At 40.1% G+C, this 13,462-nt stretch overlaps 1 protein-coding gene across 1 annotated transcript in view; it reads left to right on the top strand.

Moving 5' to 3' along the window:
- Positions 1 to 9,962: 9,962 nt before the first annotated feature.
- c12hxorf58 (chromosome 12 CXorf58 homolog) overlaps positions 9,963 to 13,462 on the top strand; it is a 37,538-nt gene continuing 34,038 nt past the window's right edge. Inside the window, exons 1-2 of the mRNA XM_060833268.1 lie at positions 9,963 to 9,974; positions 12,516 to 12,658. Of these exons, the coding sequence (XP_060689251.1) occupies positions 9,963 to 9,974; positions 12,516 to 12,658 (155 nt within the window). The remainder of the gene's footprint in view (positions 9,975 to 12,515; positions 12,659 to 13,462) is intronic.

The following is a 13,462-nucleotide window of genomic DNA, read 5'->3' as shown; positions in this document are numbered from 1 at the left end:
TAACATCTTTAGTGGGCCTCAGGCGAAGCACGGCTGAAAATTCCTGCTTTCTATTCATACGTTTGGGTTTCTTTGGGTTTGTGATGTTCCTTTTCTCAGGGGGTGGTAGACGGGATCTAACTCAATGTGTTTGTTGATAGAGTTCTGGTTGGAATGCTGTGCTTTGAGGAATTCTCATGCGTGTCTTTATTTGGCTTGTCCTAGGATGGATGTGTTGTCCCAGTTGAAATGGTGTCCTTCCTCATCCATATGTAAGGATACTAGTGAGAGAGGGTCATGTCTTTTTGTGGCTAGTTGGTGTTCATGTATGCTGGTGGCTAGTTTTCTGCCTGTTTGTACAATGTATTGTTTGTGACAGTCCTTGCATGGTATTTTGTAAGTGACATTAGTTTTGCTTGTTGCCTGTATATGGTTTTTCAAGTTCATTAGCTGCTGTTTTAGTGTGTTGGTGGGTTACCACGATGCCAAGGGGTCTGAGTGGTCTGGCAGTCACTTTTGAGATATCTTTGATATAGGGGAGAGTGGCTAGGATTTCTGTGTGTGTTTTGTCTGCTTGTTTGGGTTTGTTGCTGAGAAATCGGCGGACTGTGTTTATTGGGTACCCATTCTTTTTGAATACACTGTCTAGGTGATTTTCCTCTGCTCTGCGTGGTTCCTTTGTGCTGCACTGTGGGTTGGCTCATTGAAATAGTGTTCTGGTGCAGCTTTGTTTGTGGGTGTTGGGATGATTGCTTCTGTAGTTCAATATTTGATCCGTATGTGTTTTCCTGTAGACACTGGTTTGAAGTTCCCCATTGGCTGTTTGCTCTATTGTCACATCTAGAAAAGGCAGTTTGTTGTTGTTTTCCTCCTCTTCAGTGAACTTTATGCCAGTAAGGATATTATTGATGGTCTTGTAGGTTTTCTCTACTTTGTTTGTTTTCTTTAGTGATGAAAATAAATAATGTGGGATCTCCAATATCAGGATTCGTAGCAGCGGCAATAATGCAGAGGCTTGAACAGCTCTGCCAACTATCCAATCCAAACTTTGAGTCCACTACGTGGATGACACCCTTGTCATCACTAAACAAAACAAATTAGAGGAAACCTTCAAGACCATCAATAATATCCATACTGGCATAAAATTCACTAAAGAGGAGGAAAACAACAACAAACTGCGATGTCACAGTAGAGCAAACAGCCAGTGGGGAACTTCAAACCAGCATCTACAGGAAAACAATACATACGGATCAAATATTGAACTACAGAAGCAATCATCCCAACACACACACACAAAGCTGCATCAGAACATTATTTCAATGAGCCAAAACACAGTGCAGCACAAAGGAACTGCGCAGAGCAGAAAAAAATCACCTAGGCAGTGTATTCAAAAAGATTGGGTACCCAATGAACACAGTCCACTGATTTCTCAGCAACAAACCCAAACAAGCAGACAAAACACACACAGAAATCCTAGCCACTCTCCCCTATATCAAAGATATCTCAAGTGACTGCCAGACTACTCAGACCCCTTGACAACATGGTAACCCACCAACACACTAAAACAGCAGCTAATGAACTTGAAAAACCATATACAGGCAACAAGCAAAACTAATGTCACTTACAAAATACCATGCAAGGACTGTCACAAACACTACATTGTACAAACAGGCAGAAAACTAGCCACCAGGATACATGAACACCAACTAGCCACAAAAAGAAATGACCCTCTCTCACTCGTATCCTTACATACGGATGAGGAAGGACACCACTTCGACTGGGATAATACATCCATTATTGGACAAGCCAAACGAAGACGCTCATGAGAATTCCTCAAAGCATGGCATTCCAACCGAAACTCTATCAACAAACACATCGAGTTAGACCCCATCTACCACCAACTGAGAAAAGGAACAGGAAGTGACTTCACCACAGGAAATGACATCACCAACCCAAAGAAACCCAAACACATAAATAGAAAGCAGGAATTTTCAGCAGTGCTTCACCTGAGGTCCACTGAAGATGTTATCTAGTAGGGTTACGAAATGTCTGGAAATGAACCTTTCAACTCAGCGAGCAAGCCGACTTCCAAAAGTACAATGTAGCCCTATGTGGTGAGAGACTATGCAAGCTTAAAGCAGTCATCTACGTCCTCTGCTGTTTCAACTTAGGTACTAATTAGCATTCCAACTAGCAAAAGAGAAAATGTTCAGGTCCACATTTTAAGCTACCATACATAGAAATCTCATGGAAATATTTTATAATTATAATTATTTACGATAATGTCACACAATAGCCGTCTCCAACAAGACAGAATCTTACTATCATTCCTTAATATTCAGTGACATTACCCTAACTGAATCCCCACTGTCAACATGCTTGGGGATTCCATTGACCATAAACTCAACTGGACTAGCCATATGAATACAGTGGCTACAATAGCAGGGCAGAAACTGGGTATCCTGCAGTGAGCAACTCACCTCTTTACCCCCTATATCCAGTCCACTGTTTGCGAGGCACATCATTAGTGTGATAGAATTCTCCCACTTGCCTGGATGAGTGCAACTTCAAGAATGCTCAAAAAGCTTGACGCCATCCAGGACAAAGTTAACATGTTTGATAGGCACCATGTTCACAAGCATCCACTGCCTCCAGCACCAATCTCAGTAGCAGCCGTGTATATCACCTAAAAGATACACTGTAGAAATTCACCAAGGCTCCTTAGACTGCACCTTCCACACCCAAGACCTCTTCCATTTAGAAGGACAAGGGCAGCAGACATAAGGAACATCACCACCTGCAAGCCACTCACCATCCTGACTCGGAAATGTATATGTTGTTCCTTCACTTGCTGAGTCAAAATCCTGGAATTCCCTCTTTAAATGCATTATGGGTCTATCTACGGCAAATGGACTGCAACAGTTCAGGTAGCAGCTCGCCACCACCTTATGAAGGGCAACTAAGAATGGACAATAAATAGTGGCCCAGCCAATGATGCCCACATCTCATGGTTGAATTTTTTAAAATTATCAGATTTCAGAATCGGAAACGGAATTAGTTTGCACTTTTCAATCTCTCCAATATTCCAAAATATTTCTCATGTAGAGAACTACTTATGAAGTGAAATAATTTGTTATGAAAAACATTTGAACGGTTACCTTGTCTCATTGGTGAGAGTTGAGGAAGGGGTGCTGACCAAAACGGTTTGAAAACCCAACTGCTCTTTTGAACATTGCATCCACAGATCATTTTAACGTAGGCTTTAAAGAACACAACTTCCAACAATGTGGCATCACTTGGTGTTACTTTGAATTGTGTGCCCAAGTTTTGGCTTGTGTTTGGAATATACAACTTTCTCATGTATATAGCAAGAGAATACCAACTGAACCAAGTTGATGCAAGGAAAGAAGTTACAATTAAACATGGCTTATACAAGTTTTATGCATTTTATTTTATTTAAAATGTTATCTTTGAATTCTTATTCAAGCTAGCACATATGTGGATGAGGAGTCCAGCTGTTGTCGAATAGAAATAGAATGATCAAGAGCTACAGCTTAAAACCCTATGAATATATTGAGCGTAAACCTATATAAAATTGTTCATGAAGCTATCGAATACACAGTCAACTGATTTCTTAGTATATTATAAACTGTATCATCAACAAACCTGCATCATACCATCAAGAAGGAGAGATTTAAACATACATTTTACACTTTTTACATGCATTAATCTGCACTGGAAGCTTTTGTGATGTAAAATATTTGCAATGTGCTTGAACTGATTTTAGCAGCATTATTGAAAATATTAATGAGTAAATATGAAATTATTAATTGAAGGTATGACTGAAATCCGTATATATGAGAGTGTGATAAAGCTAATTCAAATGATTCAGGATTTATAAAGGCAATTTTATAACACTTGATTCTTATTGAGAAATATATGTAGCTCTGTAGTATAACCCAAGTATTTAGCTGCAACAACTATTGCATTATCTGGTAGTTAATAAACCTGAAATCCCTTGTTGATAGATCAAATAAACTATTCAGAAATCAATCATAATTGTTACCTGGAATTAAGGAGCTGTAGCCAAATCTATGATAGTAAATGACCTGTTAACAGAGAAATTTGATTTCACATGATTTCAATGTCATACATCATAGATATGTATCAATCAACCTGCCATAACGGAATTTCTCTGCCAGGAAATACTATATTTGCATTTGGAATTGGCCTTTGTTTTGTGCCTCAAAAAAACATGCTTTACTCATCTAATAAATTTGTGCAAGGAGTCAATATGGGTTGTTTTGCTAAGAAGGTGCATGCAAGTTAATGTGTTACCACACCTAACAGTTTATGCATGGTGAATGATAAACAGAACTGAGTCCTCATGAAAATGGATGAAATGCAAAGCTGATTTCTCATCACAGAACTGTGCTACAGTGAGAAAGGTCATGTGGTGTTACTGGAAAAAGTGGTGTGAGAATGGAAGAAAAAAATCTGTCCTGAAGAAAATGCCCAAGAACAAATGCACTGTGTGAACATGGACCAACTATTGGCATACTGTTGAGAAATGTCTATTAGAATGGGTCCTTGAAAATCCTTAAAATGATTGCGTTATCCCAGAAGTATAATGTACCTATATGCACTTAAGTGGACCAAAATAAACAAAAAGACCAGTAAAGATTTCAGAGTAATCTTGAGTTGGTATCATTGCTTTATGTTGTGAAAATGTTTAGTATTGCAGCACAAGATCACGATCACTTGGGCAACTAAAAGACCTGGAAAGGGGGGACAAAATACCGGACAATATCCTGTTGATGTTTGTTCAGTAGAGCAGAGGTGGTGCTGTCAGATGGGGTGCTTCCATCAAACAAGATTTTTTTTGAGGATGTAACTCTAAAGATGGATGAGGGAGATCCAGTAGATGTAGTGTACCTGGACTTTCAGAAGGCTTTTGATAAAGTCCCACATAGGAGATTAGTGAGCAAAATTAGGGCGCATGGTATTGGGGGCAAAGTACTAACTTGGATTGAAAGTTGGTTGGTTGACAGGAAACAAAGAGTAGTGACAAACAGCTCCATTTTGGAATGGCAGGCAGTGACCAGTGGGGTACCAGTGGAACCGCAGCTTTTTACAATATATGTTAATGATATAGAAGATGGTATTAGTAATAACATTAGCAAATTTGCTGATGATACTAAGTTGGGTGGCAGGGTGAAATGTGAGGAGGACGTTAGGAGATTACAGGGTGACATGGACAGGTTAGGTGAGTGGTCAGATGCATGGCAGATGCAGTTTAATGTGGATAAATGTATGGTTATCCACTTTGGTGGCAAGAGCAGGAAGGCAGATTACTACCTAAATTGAATCAATTTAGGTAAAGGGGCAGTACAAAGAGATCTGGGTGTTCTTGTACACTAGTCAATGAAGGTAAACATACAGGTACAGCAGGTAGTGAAGAAGGCTAATAACATGCTGGCCTTCATAACAAGAGGGATTGCATATAGAAGCAAAGAATTCTTCTGCAGCTGTACAGGACCCTGGTGAGACCACACCTGGAGTACTGTGTGCAGTTCTGGTCTCCAAATTTGAGGAAAGACATTCTGGTTATTGGGAGAGTGAGCGTAGGTTCACAAGGTCAATTCCTGGAATGGAGGGATTACCTTACACTGAAAGACTGGAGCGACTGGGCTTGTATATCCTTGAGTTTAGAAGACTGAGAGGGGATCTGATTGAGAGATATAAGATTATTAAAGGATTGGGCACTCTGGAGGCAGGAAACATGTTTCCACTGATGGGTGAGTGCCGAACCAGAGGACACAGCTTACAAATACGGGGTAGGCCATTTAGGACAGAGATGAGGAGAAAATTCTTCACCCAGAGAGTGGTGGCTGTGTGGAATGCTCTGCCCCAGGGCAGTGGAGGCCCAGTCTCTGGATTCATTTAAGAAAGAGTTGGATAGAGCTCTCAAGGAAAGTGGAATCAAGAGTTATGGAGATAAGGCAGGAACAGGATACTGATTAAGGATGATCAGCTATGATCACATTGAATGGTGGTGCAGGCTCGAAGGGCAGAATAGCCTACTCCTGTACCTATTGTCTTAAGTTATTAACCATATTTTTGAGGATTTCCGGATGATGGGCTTATGCCCAAAATGTTGATTCTCCTGCTTCTCAGATGCTGCCTGACCAGTTGTGCTTTTCCAGCACCACACTCTCGACTCTGGAAATCGAAGTTACCAATTTCCAGTATTTCTTTGTTGGAGAGCAACAGAAACTGGGGTGTTATTGTCACATTATTAAGATATGCCCAGTAATCAAGCAATGGAATAAAAAGATGCAAAAACAGTTCAAGCAAAAACAACAGCTTACAAAACAGGATGTGGGGCAGTTCTGGCCAATGGAATGAAAGTAAAATCAAAAGTAAGTTTCAAATGTAAATCATACTAAAAATCAAGTTCTCTTCAGGAGATTTTGTACATTTCCATGATGATTGGATAGAGAGAGGTGAAGTAATAATAATTTGGTTATTGATATTCCTCATGGTGGTAGTTGCCAAATTGTGATGACAATACAATTAAAACAAGCAATCTTTGTATCATTGTGATGGGTAATATTTAAAATAAAATATTGAAAGATTGTATATGATTATTTCAGTGTATAAATATTTGCAATATGTTGCATAATTTACAGAATAAAAATGAAAAATCTGCATTTTGTATTAATGTTCATAGATCACACATTGTAAAATTCAGTTCATTCAATTTCAATTATTTGCATAATATGTCAATTTTATAATGCAAGGAGCTGTCTTATCATCTATTTGTTATATGTTTTGTTTGCGAAAGTGTATTTTCTCCCTAATTTTTTTGCTCATTTACTTTGTGTGGTTGTAGCAAGAAATGGTAGCAATGCAAGTGGGATTTTGAGAGCTTTCTGAAGAAGTCTACGCAGACCTTTTATTGGCTTTCAATGGGGATACATTATCTGTTTATGTTCAAGTTGATTTGGTTCATTACTCAAGATAATTTTTGGTGCTAGGTTCCGAATGTCTTTGAGCTTATCTACATGCTCCTTGGTGAGTTCTGCATTCCAAACAGGTGCTGTTCATTTAACAACATTAATAATACTGCAATTAAACACTGACCACATCAGTTTGAGTATTGCAGTACTTGAGATGATGTACTGTGTGAACTCTTCTATTTGCTCTTGTGTGGAAAATATGTCAGTGGGCTAAGCAAAGAACAATTAATTGTGTGTGGGTTGTAGCATCCATGGATTAAGTTACAGTAACACCTGTGAACAAATAACATCCAAGTTGCATTTAAAGCACAGGGACAAATGAGTGCAGTTTAACCTTGAGATGAGTGCCTCAACAAGCCATTCAAGCGTCATGTTGTGCTGAATGGAATAGGTAGATAGTTGACTGAGGGAGTAAAATCATTATAAGTGGAAATTTGCTTGCTGCTGCCCCCGCCCCACTCCCTTATGTTTTGGCACCAAATCATAGCATGCTATTAATGCATAAATGTCATTAGTTCTTTCAAAAAATGTGGAGCATCCAATTCATTGGATGGAGCGAAAGATGATTAGTTGTGGAAGGTTGAAAATAAAAGTGCCAAATCTAATCCTGAATGAAATCCTTAGGATAATATCACAGCCAAAATGATTCAATGAATTTGATGAACTTTCTGTTCTGGATGGTGGAGACAATGAATTTTTTACCTTTATTTTTAAATGTGTTAAAGGTATTCTTGCGGAATTAATTAATTCAATGAAACGTGTCACACTGATTTTATCCGTTTTCCCAATTTTTTTTAGAAAATTACAAATGAATAGTTGTTCATGCAGAATTTCCCTGACTAATGCTCCATTGTTTATGCCTGAAATGTTAACTCTCCTCCTCCTCGGATGCTGCCTGACCTGCTGTGCTTTTCCAGCACCACTCTTTTTGACATAGTTACAATCGAACTCTAAAAGAAAAAAATGAGAGCAGCCATCAATCAGCCCCAGGACAAATACGCTTTCCTCACTTCTCTATGTCCCCTCTGTTACACCTTTACTGCTTTACCCTCTCACTCACCTTCTCCCTCTCATTCACCCTCTCCATCTCTTTCACCCTCACAATCACACACTCCCCTTCTCACTGTCTCCCCTCACTCCCTCTTCTGTCACCCTCTCCCCTTCTCACTCACCTTCTCCTACTCACACTCTCCCCTTCTAACTCTCTCCCTCCCTCAAACCCTCCCGCTCACATACCCTCCCCCCACACCTTTTCTCACTCTCCCTCTCTCTCACCCTCTTCCCCCTTACACTCTCCTCTCGCTCGCACTTTTGCCCCTCGCTCACTCTCTTCCCCATCCCCTCTCACTCACCCTTTCCCTCCCATTCACCAACTCCCCCTCAACCTCCATCTCTTACCCTCTCCCGCTCACTCTCTACACCTCTCTCACATTCTTGCCCTCACGCCCTCTCACTTACCTTCTCTCCCTGTCAATATCCCTCTTCCCCCTCGCTCACGGTCTCCTCTCTCAATCTCCCTTTCCTCTCTCACTTTCTCCCTCTCCCCCCTCTGACTCCCTCTCACCCTCTCCCTCACACTCTCCCTCCCTCCCTCTCCTTCATCCCACCCTCACTCTCCCCCTTCCTCTCCCTCACTCACCCTCCCTTTCTCTTCCCTCCTATTTCCTTTTATCTTTCAAATAAAACACTGAACCGTGGATGTTGGAAATCTGATACAAGAACAGAAATTGCGGAAGAAGCGCCGCGGTCTGGCAGTATCTGTGAGAGGAATCAGGGCTGTCCTTTCTGTTATTGTTCTATTTGTCCCTCTCTGTCCTTTTACCTTCTTCAGGCTTTTCTCCTGTTGCCTGGTAACGGAGACGCTCTCACTGTTTCCGGGCCCCAGGAGGGAGACTCGCTTCAGGATCACTCCGGGATCAGGTTCAGGATCACTCCCGGATTAGGATCACTCTGGGTTCAGGATCGCTCCGGGATCAGGATCACTCCGGGATCGGATTCAGGATCACTCCCGGATTAGGATCACTCTGGGTTCAGGATCACTCCGGGATCAGGATCACTCCGGGATCGGATTCAGGATCACTCCCGGATTAGGATCACTCTGGGTTCAGGATCACTCCGGGATCAGGATCTCTCTGGAATCAGGTTCAGGATCACTCTGGGTTCAGGATCACTCCGGGTTCAGGATCACTCCGGGTTCAGGATCACTCCGGGTTCAGGATCTGTCGCCACCGTTAGCAGTCTCCCGGAGTCGATAACAATTTTGTTTGAAAAGTGTAATCGGCTTCTTTCGCCTCCCAGGTGGTGTCGTCCTTTTTAATTTTATTTAATTGTGTAGAATTAGTAATTGCGAAGGAAGAAGGGAAGGAGACAAACCCTGGGGAGGAAAGGGAGGGGTCTATTCACTGGCAAAGCCCTGTCCAGCTGGTGAGGACTTGTGTCTCAGTGATGGAGCTACATTAAGGTTAGTCTGAAATGTCAATATTTGGGGAAATAAAGCGGGATCATAGTATTTGTGAATCAGTAAGCAACATGACCACTTAGTAACACTTTTCAGGTTCGAGGGTGGTACAAATTTTAGACCTTCACTATTTATTTTCACTATTCCTCTTTTAGGGCAATTAACGATTGGTGCAGAATATGAAGACATGGCTTACCTTTCACTAGCATCGCATAGAATTAAGGGCTGCCTAATGTAATCTTCCTTTTATAATGGTGTAGAGCTGCCGGTGTTGGACTGGTGTAGACAAAGTTAAAAATCACAGAACACCAGGCTATAGTCCAGCAGGCACGCAGCCCGCATGCCAGAACAGATAACTCCACGTCCCAACACCTACAACTACTGTACTTTAACTTCAGATAATTGTTAATATTTTCAGATTAGCCTTAAGTGTTGTTCCACACAATATTTGTTTTAATTTTGAAATTATGTGAAATGTTAGCAAATAGAATCATGAAGTTTACATGACAAAAGAGGTAATTTAGCCTATGATGTCTCTTTGCTAACTTTCTTGCCCGAGCTCAATTGTCCCACCACCTCAAATACTTATCCAGTTTCCCTGAAAAACTTCACAATGGATTTTACCTCAATCACTCCTGGTGGCAAAACATTAGATGCTACAAAAATTCTCTGGAAAGGAAGTTCTCCGGGACCCTCTTGTATTTTCAGTCACAATTTTAAATGAATATTGGAAACCCAAGTAGAGGAAACAAATTCTGAACACTTAAAGACCTCTTATGTGTCCTCTTAATATGATCATTTCAAAACAGAGAAAACACTAACTCCTTAAACTATAGCATCATCCTGATGAACCTAGATTAAGATGAATGTGGATTTAAATCTAATTTGCAATGAGACTCCCAGAACTGCGGATGGTGCTGAACCTGGTCTAATCTGCAAACTTATCGCCACTTCTCCACCTTTCATACTTCTCAAAACAAAATCCAAATGCAGTTGGTATTTTTAATGTACTAATTCACTTTAAGGAAATTCTATATATTAATCCTTAAATTATTTGTTCATCTGCACCTTTCGTCTTTTATCCTTCCAAACTATATTATTGGTAACAGTAGCATACTATGCTGGTGATCCAGTGGCCTAGACAATTCTCTGGAGTCTGTTGTTCAAATCCCACCATGGCAGTTGTGGGGGATTAAATTCAGTTAATGAATTAATCTAGAATTTCAGCTCATACTGGATCGTCATAAAAATCCATCTGCTTCTTTAATGTGCTTCAGGGCAGGGATTATGCACGTGACACCAGACCAATAACAATTCAGTTGAATCTTAACCTCAATCTGAAATGGCCTAGCAAGATACTCTGTATCAAACTGATGTAGAAACAAGTGTGGGCGAATATAACACCAGATAGATTGCAGTACCTCATTTCTACCATCGGAATTAGGGATGGGCATTAAATCCTACTTTTGCCAACACTACTCTCATATCACAAATGAATAAATATTTTAAAAATTGCTAATGTAACATTAAATTATACATATCACATGTCTCCCAATTCCACAAACCTAGCATGGTTTACATATGTCAGTTATATTTCTCATTGTTTCCCACATTACTTAACCTGGTATCAGTATCGTCGGTTTCTTCAATGCAAATTGGCTGTAATGTGATTGAAGAATTTACACCATTATTTGTAGAATGTGAACTTTCCGTACATGTATTGACTGTAACACAATTCCCGTTCCATTGCTTTAAACGGTGCTACTATTACGTGATTTTCTTATAATGCGGGATCGCACAGGAGACTGCATCAGGTGCAACGGATACAATAAATGACATTTGGGGAAGTGCACTCTCCTTTACATTGGGGAGACTGGACACCTTCTTGCAGAACGCTTCAGGGAACATCTCCGTGGCACCCACGCCAATCAACCCACTGCCCCATGGCCGAGCATTTCAACATCCCCTCCCACTCTGCCGAGGACATGCAGGTCCTGAGCCTCCTCCACCGCAACTCCCTCACCAGCCGACGCATGGAGGAAGAACGCCTTATCTTCCATCTTGGAACACTTCAATCCCAGGGCATCAATGTGGATTTTACCAGTTTCCTCATTTCCCCTCCCCCCCACCTTACCCCAGTTCCAAACTTCCAGCTCTGCACCATCCTCATGACCTGTCCCACCTGTCAATCTTCCTTCCCACCTATCACCTTTACCCTCGCCTCCATCCACCTCCTGCAATCCCAGCTACCTTCTCCCCAGCCCCACCCCTTTCCATTTATCTGTCCATCCCCGAGGCTTCCAGCCTCATTCCTGATGAAGGGTTCCTCGGATGCTGCCTGACCTGCTGTGCATTTCCAGCACCACTCTAATCTTTTCCCAGTTAAGCCTTGTCAAGAATATCATCTCCATAAGATTCTGCTTCTATGATCCCTGTACAAAGGATATTTGGGTGAGATGGACTTGTAGAATAGAAAATATTAAAGAATGCACCATTTAGCATTCTGCCTTTTTTTTGCTATTCTAAAGCAGAAAATCTGTAAACTATTGTACATCATGAATTTGCCATAATGGATAGCCATATTCTTAGTAGAAGATAACAAGTACAAATGATAATTACCTCTCTTGGTATGAAGTTCACAGAAACTCTTCAATTTAGTAAAATTATTGGTAAATGCTGACCAACAAATTCACATTTTCCTTGAACATCTTAAGAGTAATCTCCTTTTAATTAACCACCAAATTGCAAGCAATAATTGACTCTAGCTGATTTGTACCTGTTACTTTTGATGAATTATTAATACCAAGATGTATTATAGAAAAAAAACATATTTAAATGAACACATCTTTGACATACTGTAATTGAAAGATGATTTATTCTAACATAAGAAATTTCTCTTGTGAAATGCAATGCAGTATGAAAATAATTCAGTGCCTAGTTATTACACAGTATTGATACAGCTTTTTGACTCTCAAATACTTTCTAAATGTATTATTTAATAATGATGCTGACTGTAAATATGAGATAATTGCTTTAACTTGTTTTTGTCTCTTTAGAATGATTTTGACATGATAATAATGAATCCTATTATCTTGGAAAGTAAATGTTCACCACGTCTGTATCCATCTCCACAAAATGATTACTTATTTCAGAATAACGAAGAAATAACAGCCTATGATCAATCATGTGAATCAGATATGTAAGTAAGCCACAAGTATTTTCCAATACCAATTTATTTTATTCATGAGCTTTTTTCTTGGATTATTCTATGCTTAACATAAATAACATCAATAGATTACCAGAAGAAAATAAATAAATATTTGGGTTAATACAAAAACACTTGTCTCTCACACTGTGAAAAACATATATTTGTTGGATTGCTTGTATCACCTATCCCTGTTTTGTCACTTCCCTGCTGAAAGATCTGGCTGTAATTTATCAGCAATGTCCCCTAGTCTCCAGAATCCCCAGCTAGCAAAATAGGTTCTAACTATCGATCTTGTCTGTCCCCCTTAAGATCTTGAAAATATGGACTTAATCACCCCCAGATCTTCTAAATTCCAGGGAATACAATTCTAGTTTATACAACCTGTCCTTGTAATTCAGTCCCTGGTATCCATTTTGGTAAATCCATGCTACATTCAGTATAAAGCTAAAAATCCTTCCCCAGATATAGTGCTCAGATGGGTGTGATCCTTTGCCAGAATATTGGTGAACGCTACAAATGGGTATCATCTTAAAAGGAACAGAGTAAAGGAGAAGCAAACAAAAGACATATATGAATGAGAGGAAATTGGATTGTTTAGAGCACAAAATGCATGTTACATGAGAAAAATTATATTAATCACCTAATAAAAACAATTAAAAATTAAGTACATGATGAGTCATAGAGGACGTGTGAATTGCAAAGGAGAATAGGCAGGTTAGTACAGGAATATGAGGAAAGTGAAGCAAATTTCACAACCAGGACTTTGGGAGAGAAAAAGAACAGGGCAAGACCAAG

The sequence above is a fragment of the Hemiscyllium ocellatum genome, chromosome 12 (genome assembly GCF_020745735.1).
Source record: "Hemiscyllium ocellatum isolate sHemOce1 chromosome 12, sHemOce1.pat.X.cur, whole genome shotgun sequence".
In the NCBI taxonomy this organism is placed as follows: Eukaryota; Metazoa; Chordata; class Chondrichthyes; order Orectolobiformes; family Hemiscylliidae; genus Hemiscyllium; species Hemiscyllium ocellatum.
Note: the sequence above shows the minus strand (reverse complement) of the source record. Positions and strands in the feature narration are given on the sequence as shown.